The 15571-nt window shown below is 45.4% G+C and overlaps 1 protein-coding gene across 7 annotated transcripts in view; it reads right to left on the bottom strand.

Moving 5' to 3' along the window:
* Positions 1 to 5555: 5555 nt before the first annotated feature.
* The window catches only part of RAB11FIP4 (RAB11 family interacting protein 4), a 117911-nt gene continuing 107895 nt past the window's right edge, over positions 5556 to 15571 (bottom strand). For all 7 annotated transcript variants that reach the window (XM_077787378.1, XM_021537790.3, XM_021537782.3 and 4 more), the window contains 2 exons: positions 15094 to 15237; positions 5556 to 13326 (listed from right to left, as the gene is read on the bottom strand). In XM_077787378.1, coding sequence (XP_077643504.1) covers positions 13210 to 13326; positions 15094 to 15237 — 261 coding nt within the window. In that variant the 3' untranslated portion in view covers positions 5556 to 13209. The remainder of the gene's footprint in view (positions 13327 to 15093; positions 15238 to 15571) is intronic.

Genomic DNA, 15571 nt, shown 5'->3' with positions numbered 1-15571 from the left:
CGACGGGCTGGCTGCACCCGCGCGCCGCCAGTGGAAGGCGGCGAGCGGCGCGGCCGGGCGGGGCCGGGCGGGGCCGGGCCAGGACGAGCCGGGCCGGGCCGGGCCAGGACGAGCCGGGCGGGGCCGGGCCGGGACGAGCCGGGCCAGGACGAGCCGGGCCAGGACGAGCCGGGCCGGGCGGAGAGGGCGGCCCGGGGCGGTGGGGTCGCGGCGGGGCGGGGCGGCGGGAAGGGGCGCGTGGGCGAGCCCTGCCCGCCCGCAGAGCGCGGCGTCCCCCGCCCCGCGGCGCTCCTCGGAGAGCCCCGCCCGCTGCCGCCGCCCCGCCGCCCCCGAGCCCCGCTGCTCCGACGCCGCGGAATCCCCGGTGGAGCTTGGCTGTCCTTCCTGCCGGTGTTCCGGCAGAGGAACGCTGCGAAATCACGGGCTGCCTCGGGAAACAAACAGCGGCTGTCCTGCCACGCTCACGGTCCAGCGCTGCCGCTCGGCTGTGCTCCGGCACCTGCTCCCGCCTTGGGCCGGGAGGATCAGAATTCCAGCCCCGCGGCACCGGCCCGGTGGGACGCATCTGCCAGGGCACGGCACGCCGGGGAACGGCGGGGACTGTCCCGGCACGGCACGGTTCCATTCCGGCACTGCCACCCGCCTCCCTGGGAGCCAAAGAGCGGCGTTTCCACCCCTTCCCTTGGGACAGTATCAGGCAGTCTATGTTTCCTGATATTCAAACTGAATTCTCACGTTTTACTTCAAACCCATTATGTTCTGTTTACATAGTCAAATCATAAATACAATACTGCATTATTAATATTTCCTCCTTTGGGTTTCCAGCTACCAAATATTTAGTCTTCTGGCTAACACTTGGTTAAAACCCAAGAAATGAATCAGCTCTCATTTTTATCACCACTAGCTGTAGGGCAGGAGGAAAGAATTTGAAGGTTGTGGTTTTGAAATATTATTTAGCTTTGCATTGAAATTTTTTATCCTGGTTTCTAGTTTTGAACCAATGTTGGGCAGCAGAAAGTAATCTGGTATTTTTTTGGCTTACATATTCCTCCTGAAAACTACAAGCCAAACCAACCAAACAAAAAGCAAAAAAATCCAGGCACAGTTAGAACCAATCTGACATAGCAGAATCACTGTTTTCACTTTATGCCATTGAATTTGTAACCAGGCCCCACTCCCTGCTGAATCAGATCTGAGTTACAGAACCTTTTTTACAGGGATGCAACCTGTGTTCTCTATGCTCCTTGCTCAAATAAACCAACCACGTGAGGCCTGATCCACTCATTTCAGAGAGAAACAGTTGTTTTCTTGAGGGTCCCATTTTTAGGTCTTCAGATAAATTCTGCACCAAATCTATCAAAAAAAAGTAAACTTTACTTTTTGAGGCTACAGTCATTTGGGAAGTCAGCATCCCAGCAATATTCAGATCCTGAAAACAGCAGGATGGCAGGAGCTGCTGGGGTTGCAGAACTCGCAGATGTTTTTCAGCCATGTCCTGCACCCTCTGGCCCTGGACTTTGCATTTCAGGCAGTGAGTGTTGAAGCACATCCCTGAGCACAGGACAGCCCTGGCAAGGCTCCTCCTCCCTCCCTGCTCTGGCAGAGTGATGGGGAGAGCCCGGCTGTTTTCTGGTGCAGGGAAACTCTGCTGTGCCCATGGCCCAGCTCTGCTGCTCCCTGGAATGGGGCCACTGAGAAGAGGCTTCAGGGCTGCACCTTTAATCCAGATTTACACAGTATTTCCAAGAATGAAAGCAAGCCCCTCTGCTGCTGCTGCTTTTCTTCAGGGCATCCCCCCATTCACTGCTGTGCACAGCCAGAGCTGCTAAGGGACAGGCTTGGACAGGGGTGATTTCTCTGTCACTTGGGACAAGTGCTCAGGCTGACCAGAGGATTCCTAAAGGGCTGAGAGCAGTCCTGCCCTGTGACTGCTCAGGTTTCAAATAAAAGCCTTAGCACGTTAAGAAAAAACCACAGGGTGCCCAAGAGAGACAGTGCTTCACAAAACACAACCAGCAATTTTCTCCAGTACAGCAGGGAGAGAGCAAGCACAGTCTTTCAGCAGCTGAATTCCATTGCTTCTGTTGGTGCCACAGCCCAGCTCCTCTTGTCTTTTCAGCAACAGTCTGTACTTGAGTCATAAGCCCTGTTACACAGTATCACAATACAAACTGCATCCTCTGTCTGCTAAGGCACAAAGATCCCAGTGTGATGGAAATTCAGATTCAAGCACCACGCCAGAGGACATGCTGACATATGATCATTGCAAAGTAATTTAAAAATCACCCAATATAACCCAAATAGTAATACATCTGGGACAGTTTTCAATTTACTGGTCATATGCTCTAGCCTTTATTTGCATCCAAAAAGCAGTTGCCTCTAAGGACAAATTTCACCCTGAGTTATGCAAGCTATGGGAGTCCCTGCTGCACTGCTTGTATCAAAAGACATTTAGAGTGGAGTGGCACATCCCAGATCCCAGTCTGCCAACAGAGACTCGGGACAACATTGAAATGTGGGCCATCATGAACAGTGAACAGAGCAAGGGAAAACATCAAAACTGGGGTTTTGAGACTGCTGTGCTGAAGAAAACATGTCAGCCAAGACAACCTGAGCAGATCAGAGCCTGCTGCCAGACTACAGGAGCTGGCTGATGTACTCCTTGGTGCTCCCATGAGATGAATTTCCTTTGTGACAGTTCTCCTTGTCACTCCCCAATTCTCTTGCAATCTCCTGCCTACTCTGCTACTACCCCAGTTAGCCTCTGTCTGCCTCCAAACCCACTTCTCCCTCCAGAGGATCAGAGCAAGGCAACAATCACCTCCCAGGAGTTCTGAGCTTTAATTCCTGATTGTAAAATGACCAAAGGGTCTTGTGTCTCACCAGCCCAGTGAGAACAGCATGATTTGCTAGGAACTATTACAGACTTTGGGAGACGTGGTGGTGATGATTCCTACCCCCAGAGTAACACGTGATTTGCTTTCCCACTGTGTATTCCTCATGTAGTAGCAAGTAACTGCTGTGCAAGTAGGTCAGTAGTACAGCACATTAGACTGAGCTGCTGAGATTGGGGAACAAAACTGCTCCCTGTCTCTCTGATAAAGTGGTTTAGCATACACAGTAGGAAGTTTTCTTTGAGCCTGCTGCTATAAATCTGAATATTCAACATCTAATTGCTGGGAGGAATCTGGGAACAGGGAGCCTGAGAAGATAACACACAGGTACGCTGCTCCATGGATTATTCGTACAGCATCTTTCCTCTGATTCCCCAAATATCTCTCAAATACTTGTACCCACTGTGAGAAAAGCTACCTCACAGCCTCATGACATGATACTCTAAAAGACATATACCAGGTTTAGAGACTACTGTCAGCCAAATTAAATCTGTTTGGTATAGTGTACTCACTTAAGACCATCAAAATGTTTTTGAAAGGAAAAAATTTGCCTTGAAAGGCTTGAACTGACTAGTGAAGTCTTTTTAAAATTCCCTTTCCTCTTCTGCCTTGCTCCAAGCCAGCTGGAGGCAGAGATCTTACCACCTTAAACTCTACTTGTATTTTAAATAATATGCCATAGGCTTGGTTCCCTGGCTTTACACCCTTCATTATCTTTCACACAGATGAAAAATGGTCACATTTTGTTAGCCCAAGGACAGAGGTGACAGTGGAGGTGCAGGCTGGGGGTGGGAGCAGAAGTTTCTCAGGAGTCAAACTTCAAACCCAAATAACCCACTGTGGAAACACATCCCTGACCCACCGTGGCTATGCCAGGGTGGGCTTTGCTGACATTCCCAGGGCAACCCTGATGGTTTCATCTGGGATGCTGCTGGGCAGGTAGGGCAGGGCATGGAACCGCACTGGGCTGCTTGAGGGGACACCTCACCCTGGAGCATCCCCAGCACATATCAAAAAGGCTCCATTTTTCCCAAGTAATTTCTCTGGGCTGAAAATGCCTGCTCCTCTGCCAGCAGCATCTTCCCAGAGCACTGCACCCCTCTGTTGGGCAATGTGCCCACAGACACCAACTCAGGACTGGCTGCCCACGGAGCTGCCCATGGCGCGCTCCCCTCACTCCACACAGACCTTGCAAAAAGCAGCCTGGAACCCAAGCTGCCACTCACTTGTTATTCTTTTGTCTCCAGCAGTTACAATAAAGCCCAGAGAAGAGGCCAACAGGTCTGGTGGTTCAAACTGGAGATTAAAAGAAAAAATTACCTCAGAGTGTCGCTGGAGCAGGCCCTGGGTGTGTCCTCCACCATGGCACCTCGCAGAGCCTGTTCTGCAGGCTGGGGGCTCCTCTGCTCTGCACACATGGCACCTGTGACACGTCCTGGCTCCAGCCACGGGCTCCTCTGCTCTGCACACATGGCACCTGTGACACGTCCTAGCTCCAGCCACGGGCTCCTCTGTTCTGCACACATGGCACCTGTGACACGTCCTGGCTCCTCTGCTCTGCACACATGGCACCTGTGACACGTCCTAGCTCCAGCCATGGGCTCCTCTGCTCTGCACACACAGCACCTGTGACACGTCCTGGCTCCAGCCATGGGCTCCTCTGCTCTGCACACATGGCACCTGTGACACGTCCTGGCTCCAGCCATGGGCTCCTCTGCTCTGCACACATGGCACCTGTGACACGTCCTGGCTCCAGCCACGGGCTCCTCTGTTCTGCACACATGGCACCTGTGACACATCCTGGCTCCAGCCATGGGCTCCTCTGCTCTGCACACATGGCACCTGTGACACATCCTAGCTCCAGCCATGGGCTCCTCTGCTCTGCACACACGGCACCTGTGACACGTCCTGGCTCCAGCCACGGGCTCCTCTGCTCTGCACACATGGCACCTGTGACACGTCCTGGCTCCTCTGCTCTGCACACATGGCACCTGTGACACATCCTGGCTCCAGCCACGGCCAGTGGTGTCCCAGCACTGTCCTGGTCCCTCATGGCCAAAGCCTGCGGTGCTGCTCACAGGATGGCCCCTCCAGGCTGCCCATGGCAGTTTTCCCTCAGGTCTCCAGGGGAACTGCTGCCTTCTTTAAGTGTGGAACTCCCCTCAGCACAGGCCCTGGGGTGAGCACCGCTGGCCATGCCAGGTCAGACTGCCCCAGGACAGCTCCAGGCTGTGCCCTCCCCACAAACAGCTCACTGCTCCTCCAGGAAGGAGCCACAGCACGTGTTCATCAGCTACACGGGCCAGTAAATAATTGTATTTAAGTCACATTAAAAAGCTGGAGCCAAAAAGCTGCAAACAGCTCCCAGCTGGAGTTCCCATCAATTCAGAAGGGCAGCACTGTTGGTGGAGACATTTGTGGGTTGGTCCTGTGAAGCTTGGGCTTGGAAATTTAACACAACTGTGGATGTCAGGGAAGGCATGTACTGAGCAAACATCTTCCCTGGTGCCATCTGTGTAACTTAGGCAAAGTTAATAAAGTTGGTGTTTGGGCAGGTGAGAACAGAACTGGGCAATCCTTTAAATGAAGGACAGAAATAGAGGTGGACCGGGGAGGAAGATACGGAGGGACATTGAATCAGTCACCCACCACAGACAATGCTTTAGTCATGCAGGGAAAGCAAATAATTTATTTACATATCTGATTGTACATTACAGCTACCTGAAAGACCCACATCAGCAAGGACAGCTTAATTGTTCCCAAAAAGTATTTCAAGAAAATACAGAGAAAATAGTGTAATGGCACATTGCAACAGTACTGACATCACTTCACTGATGTTATAAATTACAGAATGAGATTAAAAGTAGTTATATGCCACTTTTGCTGGCTGCTTTTTTTTTCAGTAATAATGGAACAAGTGAACTTTGCTCATTTTCATACCAAGCAGCCTTTGAAATAAAAAATAAAACCACCTCCTTGTTTCTAAGGCAGCTCTATATTCTGTGAAATGGGTGTCAAATTCAGTCCAAAAATTTCTGCTCTGTGAAAGTGGAACATACTCTTTTATCGATAAAAGCTTCGTTTTTTGAAAGATTTAGGGATATTGATGATTTTTTCCTTGAGACTTACCATAGTTTATTACTCACTGTGTGTGAGGGCTGGTGAGTGGGGTATTGATATACAACAAGGTATGAGAGAGGGAACAATTTGAGGATCTCGTCAGATGAGCAGGGTCAACACTCCAGAAATGAAACCACCAGCTCGAGAAGAGGCTGGAGGGAGGGAAGGACACTTCTAGGACCAGGGCCCTCATTGCCAGTTACAGATGTCCAGGCTCACAATACATCTACACAGCTTCCCAAATGCTGTGGCAGAATGCTGTGCTACCAACCCCAAGAAAAGTAGTTTATTCAGCATCTGCCAAAATGTGAAGAGCAAGACACCCAATCTCTCACATCTGCAAGATGGAATGCAGATCCAGGGTCTGTCCTTAGAAAACACTGCCACAAAAGCCAGGCAGGGAAGACAAGGAGTAACTAAAGCATTTTAGGCACTCTAAGATGGAGAGTCTATGAATTGGTAATGCTATTTCTTTTTCCATTTCAATGGTCAAAGTAAATCATTTGCCTGATACCACAAAAATAATCCCAGAATAGAAGTTAACCTGAAATGGGCAATGTGTTCAAATGAGGTTTTGGTCTGGTGCCCATTTCAAGTATAAAAGGAAGCAAATTTGCTTTAATGGAAATAAAAACTATAATCACCAAGTCAGGACTGTAACATTTAATTAAGTGTTTTATTATTTTGAATTAACTTAAGCCAACAAGTGGATGGAATTGGTCTCAAAACAATACTAAAACAATAAATCTGCAGTGTGTGTGACATTGCCTTACAAGAGACCAACCATCTGGCACAACATTCCTAAAAGAAGACAAAGAACCGCTAATTATGTTAAATTTCATTTTCTATGTAATTTAGACCATGACCTAGTGCTTCTAAAAAAACCTGTACAAAATGAGTATTTTTTACATCTCAGAGGCACATGAATACAAATCTGATCTATTTTATATATACACATGTACATTACAAGAAACCAGATGATTAAAGAAGTGTATATAAAAAGTGTCCAAAACCAGATGATAAAATGTGAAAATAAAATGTATCCTCACAACAGAGAAGTAAAAGGCACAAGTACTAAAATATGTAACCATGCAAAAAAAAGTGACTAGTCTGTGCAACAGAGAAAAACAAATGGCTCTCACAACTGATTTTACAGTAATTCTCAAAATGTCTCAGCATTTAAATATATATCAGTGCAACATTTACTGCCCTGTAGTGTACTGAAGTATTCACAGGATACAAAATTCTTGGTTCTCCTTCTGATGTCCTTTCTCCAAAGCCAGAATAATTTAGCTATGGATAAGGTAGTAAATAAATCAGAGCTGATGCTGGGGAGTGTCAGTTCATCACTGGGAGGATGCTGGGAGTGTCTGCAGCCCCCTCACCCCTGCACAGATGTGTCCCCCAGAACATCACCTGCCACCTCTCACTGGGGCACAGCGGCTCTGAGGGGTTTCCAGGGTATCACTGTGCCCAGAACAGTGACAGCAAAGCTGACAGCTCAGGTGTCCCAGCTGCTCCACTCACAGCACCTCATTCCAGGGCTACGTGTCCAAATTACACTGCAGAAGCCCACGTTTGTTAATGTTTTCATTAGGTTTAAAGTCGAAGTAAAAACTAATCTCTCTGACAGTATGTTTGACCAGGTACTACTTTTGCAGTTGAACAAAAGCCCCAGCTGAAGGCAGCAGGGTGCAGAGGACAGCAGGAGCCCTGTCAGCTGGCTCCACGCTGTGGCAGGCTGTGGTAGGGTGGCTCTGCCCGCAGGTTTTGCCTGCAATCCTCAGGGGCTGCTGCTGTCACCTCTGCCCTGGGCTGGCCTCGCTGAGCCTCCGGAGTGTGTCAGCAGAGTGTGCAGTGGGACACCTGGACACAGCTGAGGCACATCCCAGGGATCCCTCACCTGGATCACCTTCAGCTTTACTCACCTCACCTGCTTGTATACCATGAGAACCAGCTACATTTTGTCACGTACATGGGACACAGCCAGTTTTCACAACCACAAAAAAGGCAAGGACAGGACTGGCCTGGTATAGAGACAGGACTAAAATTCTTGCCTTGGTAGCTGAAATCACACTGAAGCCAAGAATATTGAATTTGTCCCTCCCATGTGCTCAAAGTGCTGCCCTAAGGCACACAGACACCTGACAGTGGCTGGGGACAAGACCAAGAGTGTAAATGTCAACAGAGCACTGAGGAAGAGTCTCAGAAAGAAACAACTCTCTTGCACATCGGAGTGACTCCCAGTACATTATGCAGAATGACAGGATTCAGACCCAGCACTGACTGCAATCTTCATCAAACTCTAAAGCTACATCAGAGTTTCATTAACTACAAACCCATGCATAATTTAACAGCAAACTGCTCCTAGGATTTTTGAATTCAAAAATACTGAGATGCAAAGGAACAAAATGTCAGAACTGTGGAACTATATCCTTTAAAACCAACCAGTCATGATTTCTTGACAATGTATCTTGAGTAACAAATGACTTGACAAGAATACAAGCATTGCTGCTTACACCAGGAGCTGCTCAGTTAAAGTCTGAGTCAAGTTTTCACTTAAATCAGTATAAGCCAAGCCACTGATTTGGCAAGTGTTTGATCAGCTGCTACTTCCTTCCTTCCTTGGAAAAAAATCCCTCAGACCACACCATACAGTATTTGTTTTAAGAGAAAACCACTGCATATTCACTGGCATTAAAGAATGTAAGAAAAGCATTCTTTTATTTGTGAATTCTAGTTCTTAGACTCATCACATGTCACAGGCATTATGATGCACAGACCACTGAGCAATCCTCATGCAGCAGCCCACAGTGTGTGTTTATCTATCAGCTTCCAAACCCTCATTTACAAACCAGATTAGGGAGCCTAAATACTGTTGGTCGAGATCCTCTCTGGAGAGCAATACAGTTCTACCAAAGTAAATGGAGCATTGCTGCACTCAGACAGCAAAATATTTGTTGATACACATCTTTGAGAATTAATAATGCTGTGTTCAACTCCCTACAGAGCTGGCTGAGAAATATCTGAATTTTTCCCAAAGACCGTGAAAGGAAAGTTGGCAACAAAAGTTCATTGGATGCTGGGTTTCTTTGAAACTTCCTACATATTTGCATATTTAAAATTCCTTAAAAATAGTTCATTAGTGTTGCACTTCAAGAAAAATTCTTTAACAGCTTGTCTTAAATAGAAGCTATTCAAAAAGATGAAAAATCTTTTGATGTCAAAGCAGTTTTGAAAAAGCATCATTCAGAACTAGGCAGCAGCTGAAGACTGAAGTCTGGAAGGAAGCAGCCAATACCAGAAAAATCTTGAGAGACAACTAGTTTCAGGTACTCTTTAAGTGCAAGTTTTGAAAGAGGTAATTTTTCTGCAGTACTTTGTGTGGGATTAGCCTGACCAAGGGCAGCTTCTAGTCAAAAGCCAGTCTTTCCCTTTTTTTTTTACTGTCCAGAAATACCTGTTGTGGTTTGCAACAGGTTTAACTAGAATATAATTTAACTTTTCAGAATCAAAGGTCAAATGAACCAAGGAACAGATCACAATGTAGTACCTGGGATTGTGTTTGCATCCCCAAGGGTTAAACAGAACCATGGGTTTGACACAGGAATGTTTACTTACTGCATCTGTATATTGCTAGAAGGAGATGATATCACATTTCTGTGTCTGAAGTGATTTACCCAGGGAAGGGAGACCCTTGTTCCACCAACAAGGCAGGCTGTACTTTCCTGGCCAGCCTAAGAACACAGGATGTCCACAGCAAAGAAGTAAGAAATTTATCAGTGAATAGACAGCAAAATTAGTGTCTCCCTATTTGCAACATCCCCTGTCTGTTCTGCCAGTGTCTGTCTGACACTTGATCAAAATATGCAGTCTCTGCAACAATGGTATCAGATTACTCTTCTCCCTGCCCCAGTGAGCCATCAAGTGATCCTTTATTACCAAATTACCTGCGTGTCATAAACCACAATGACTTATTTTCTGGGATAAAAGGGTTCTCCAGGGCTTGAGTTGCAAGACAAGTTGGTCTAATATCTGTAGTTAGTCAAAGAATGCAATTGCTAATTAGTATTTTTAAAGGTGGATACCTTAGAGGAAAATATATCTGCCAGTGAAATGCCTCTCCCACCTCCAACTCACATTATTTTTCAAACATAGTAAGTATCTGGATATGATTTCCACAGTACCAGATGGCAGTACCACACCGAGGGCCCCACAGGAGCAGAAGGATACCTCCTTTACACAATAAAACACAGCTACAAACACCACCAACATGGTGGTGAGACATCTCTTCAAATGCAAACACTGGAACAAGGAAGAGCTTCTAAATACTTACACAGCTGGGTACAGAGCTGAACAAGAAGTCCTGCAAGTTTTAAGAAATTTCCACTGCTGGGTATCCTTTGCTAGAATAGCCCTTTTGGGATATCAGCCAGATTCAGTGACTACTTGTCACTACTAGTGACTGTTCACCTCCTACATATAATTATCTGCACAAAAACTTGACTATCAGTATAGTAATGTCTTCTGTTCTAGTCCATTGGCTTTGCTTTCAGTGAACCAGTCCTCAACATTTGCTGATGTTCCACCCTAATGGGAATGGGCTTTAGATCGTTGAAATTTTGAAGCCAAGTCCAGTTTACTTAAAAATAACTAGGGGAAAACATTCAATCACCAGCCTAAGCTGCAACAGCTTCACTCTTCTTGAAATCCACTGCATGAGAGCAGCACAGCAATGCAACACAGTCAGCCCCAGAAGCAGGGCTGCTGGGTCACCCAGCCCTGCTGGTCACAGCAGGTTTGCAACAGTCCCCTGACAGTGTGGAAGAGTTCTCTATGGCTACAAAGAGTGAAGTCTCTGGCACTACCCACAGACAGCACCAGGCAGAGGGAAATGCCATCACTAAAGTGCAAGTGAGGAGTCCTGCAGGCAGGAAGCACCGAGCTGGCTGAATTGTTTCTCTCCCACCTTCTGGGTGACACATCCAGAAGAAGCAGCAGGTGGGAAAGGTGGATGTGTGGGGTTTCCATGGCATTCCACCTACTTCTAAACAAACAGAAGCTGCTGCAGTGTTACATCTTACACCGTTCCCAGGTGGCAGAAGAGTGGTCTTTAAATCCTTTCCTCCAGATTACCGCAGAGCCTCAGGAACCCAGCCCAGTGACAGGACTGTTTGAACCAGACTGTCCCATTTCTCCCAGAGCACTGCAGACCTCTGTGCACTGGGGTGTTGTGTCCCTCAGTCATTCCTCTGGTTCCTCTCTCTTTCCACTTACTTTACACCTGCCTATGCAGATACATAGAAACCATCTGTTATTATTTTCTTGCCTTCAAGAAAGCCTGATTTCAGTATGTCCCCTGCTTCCCATCACTCCAGTAACACATCACTGAAGGCAAGAGCACAGAGATTGCAGAAAAAAATATATTTACATCCCTAATTGAATACAGTTTTATGTATCCAAATTCAGGAAAAATGCATCACATACACACCAAGATACATCAAGAGAATACTAGGGGCAAGACACTGCCAACAGCAAGAAATACACAGAAAAGCACAGTCATTGCTACTGTAACATTCTTCTGGGGAGTGTATTCAATAGAGGAAACATCTCTATGCACTGGGGAAAGCCAGATACTCCAGCTGATTTTTCTGTGCCAGTTGATGTGAATCAAAAGTGTGAAACTCTTACTTTAAAAAAAAGTGCACGGAATAAAATTTGTTTTTAGCATTCAACTACCCAAACAATTCCATAAGCTCCTTATATAAGCTACATTATTAATTAAAAACGTCCTAGCCCCACAGTATAGATCCAGCTCTGGAAAACACAGGCACATGTTGAAGTCATCCCTATTTAAGGCAGCATTTAAGCATACGCTCAACTTTAAAGCTTTTTGTTCTGTCCCACTGACGTCCATGAGTAGATGCAGCACACACTTAAAGTTAAGCACCTGCACAACTGCTCATCTAAATCGGGATGTGCTCCCTACTCAGAGCTTTAGATATGCACGTGTGTGCTCAGTCTGCACTGGCAACTCCTGCAAGATGAAGCTGTTTTTCTTTTTCCTGTCCTATAGGTAGAAGCCACTCTGTATCAGACTGTCCTCCACTGCTGTGCCAGGAACCAGCCGCTCCTCTGCACAGCCTGCCCAGAAAATGCCATTTCAAAGGAGTGCAGCTGTCTGGGGTGGGAAACCAACTCAGCACATCATGGCGAGGGCTGGTCCTCCTCCTCCCCTGAGGCAAGATATTTCATGCAAATATTTTGTTGTTGTTGTTCTGTTTCTTTTTTTTTTTTTTTTTTTTTTTTTTGGTAAGAAGTGGAATGTGTTCCTTCAGTGAAATCTTTAAAATCAGGGTGAGGGGAAGGGGTAGAATCCCAGAATTCATCTTAATGGCCCACAACATACCCCTGAAAATAGGGGAATATATTTGAAAAGCTCTTTGCCTCAATGCTACAGGGACCCTGCCATAAAAAACACACATGCACACACACTAGAGAGGATGCTCAGAGCATCCAAAAGCAGGCTCCAAAGTGATCTTACATGAAAAACACTTTGTGTAGACAGTGGCAAACAAATGGATGGTGATTTTTCATAAATAGCAAAAATTCTGCAGTATCTTCCTTTTTCTTCCCATGTACTTTGTGTCTTTCCCCAAATTTTGTGGGATTTTTGTAGTGGATTTTTTTTTTTTAAATCTGATGTGTGGCTTAAGTACTAAAACTAAATCAAATAGGAAATTACAGAGTCAGCACCAGTCAGGAACTGAACCTGGGTATGTCAATTAGTTTGTGGTACCCAAATTCCTGGAAGAACGAAGAAAAAATTCTTGCTCCTAAATATGGAGCCACATCCATATGTTTCCATTGTCTATTTTTACCTTTACAACTAGAGGTAGAGTCATTTTGTCCAGTATCTAAAACAGCATGATCCAGTTATATTGTTACATTAATATACAGTATATCCATCTCATCACAGGTATTGAAAGTGCATGGAAAGAGTCTAACCAAGCCAATTCAATGACAAGTAACAGTGTACCAAACATCATATAAACACACCCGCGCACCCACACTCACACCTAGTGTGTATTATATAATTTATAGATTCATTTACAGTGAAAGCAGAGTGCTGCTTAAATCCAGTGGCATGTGCAGAAATATCAGGCAGTTGCTGCTTTTCCTTCTCGTATTCTCTTCAATTCTTTATTTCCAAGATAGATGGATTGTGGTCCAGGATTGCCAAAATTATCTTGTCCATATACTGTCGCAATCTGTAATTTATCTCTTCCTGTTCTTTGAGGGCTTCCATGAGCTAAAACACAACATTTCCAAGTTACTCCTGAAATATTCTCAGTATTTTATGAAACAGCCTGAAATTGAGACCAATGCCTGCTCAGGACCACCAATTCCTTTTGTGACAGGTTTTCTAACTCCAGCTCCTCCTGTATCTGTATTAGAAACAATTCTGTGTGTTACAGATCTTTGCTATCAAAGAAGGAGGTGAACAGTCATCTCCAGGGATCTTCTAGCAGGTCATCTGAAACAAGTTCCCCATCTAACATGCCAATCTGTCCTGCATCCATACCATGGATCAACTGCTTCATCTCAGAGCAAGCACTTCACGATAACAAATTTTTTTCATAACTACTGAAATCTAAAGGTGTTTGCATGAAAGACTGTTGAACAGAACAAGCATTCCACTGTTTTGCACCAGGAAAAAATATGTGCTTCCTCTGGATCATGTGCATACTCTCTCTCAAAAGAACCACTACATACTCCACGAGAACAGCCCAATTGCTAGTCAATGTTCTGTATTAAATACATGTGTTTCACCAGATTTTTGGGCTTGTAGAAGGACCCTCAATCTCTCTAAAGATGAAGACTACTTTTTATCTCTGAACGTTTAATGATAAACTGACAAAGCTGCTAAGGCATGTCAGAGCCCCAGATCCTCCTGAAGCTCATGTTATTTGCCTGTCCATTTTCATAAGACTGCACAAAAGTCCCACCCTGAATGTGCAGATTGTTACCTTTGCTCTGATCATACAGGGAAAATGGCACAATGGGAACAGTTTGTGCAGGTCTGTGAGGTTTTGCTCAGTCTGGGCCACAGCTTTGCTTCTTTAAAGGGGATGTGCTGGATATGTCTCACATGAGCCAGAGCCATGAGATTGAGAGAGACAAAGTCAGATTTTTCTTGACAATAGCAAAAGCCAGTTTGCCTTTACCTAATTAGAGATCAACAAATAAACAGCCTTTCTTCACAGTGCTCTGGTTCAGCAAGAAATTAAGTTCTCAAGTATATAATTCAAGGGCCTTCACTTCAAGGGCCTGCCCAGGAGCTAAGGCTGACAGGTCAGTCCAGTACAGACTGGGTAAAAAGGACTTTTGTGTCTCACAGCTTTTCTTGAAGAAATGGGAAGTTCTGTCTAGAAGAGATAAGAGCATCAAGGACAAACAATTCCTTTGATCTCCTTCACCACTAACCTGTCTTGTTGCCTGGGAGCTCTCATGTATCCATTGGCCTGATCCCACAATCTGTCCTGGAGCTCAGAGGAAGCTACACCAGCTGGACTCAGCCCACATACAAATGGGTTTCCCAGAGTATCTTTCTAAGCATTACCAAATTACTATTGCACACAAGTTAGTTTCTCCAAGAATTCAGCTCTGGTACAGGGAATATATAGCTCAAATATATAAGTGAGAGCTTGTTACTGAAGTAAGATAGAACAAAATCTAGAACACTGTGTAAAAATTGAAGTAACTATCAATGATAATTTTTGTATGAAATTAATGTCATACTCTCACATTACTCTGCAAGATACAGGATGTCAGAACTGCAAAACAGTTCACTGAGATTGTAATAATTCCAATTTTTTTGAGAAAAATGGGAGAGTTATAATATAAGGATAGCAAAACAATGTTACATTTAAGGTAACTTCCTAACACTCTTGACATCCTAGCAAAGCAGAATTTTCTGTTGTTCATTTGTCAACTTCAGATGCCTCAACCTTGACAGTTAATTACATTGAAACTTGCATATTCTTGGATGTAGTACCTGATTAGAAAAGCACATTACCTCATCTCTCGATGCAGAGTCGATTTCAGCAGCCAGTGACTGGGCTTTTGTTTGCGTTGCAAAGAGGTTTTTAGCTTCATAAAGACTGAGGCTTAGAATCTGTCCATTAAGATCATCATTTTGGTCACGAAGTTTCTGATTCTCCTATTTAAGGATGAAAACACATTGTTTTTTAAGTTCCTCATACAAGGTTTCATTAAAAAAAATATATATTTTAACATGGCAGGTAGCTTGGATGACATACAGCAAGGCTGCAGCTGACAGCAACTCTTGCCTCCAGTGACAAGGCCTCCCTGCCTCAGTTTTCCAGGGGCATAATTTGCATCACCAGTGCAAAGAAGTCCTGCGCAGATGCAACAAGGCTCTTGTGCTTGTATGAGAAAGGAGGGGACAAAATCTGAAGGCAGAGTGCTTGGGCTTGCATTTTTCAAGGTATTCCTGTACATTTGATGTGGAATGAGAAGCCCTTCCCTGCTCA

This window comes from Lonchura striata, chromosome 19, assembly GCF_046129695.1.
Source record: "Lonchura striata isolate bLonStr1 chromosome 19, bLonStr1.mat, whole genome shotgun sequence".
NCBI lineage: Eukaryota > Metazoa > Chordata > Aves > Passeriformes > Estrildidae > Lonchura > Lonchura striata.
Note: the sequence above shows the minus strand (reverse complement) of the source record. Positions and strands in the feature narration are given on the sequence as shown.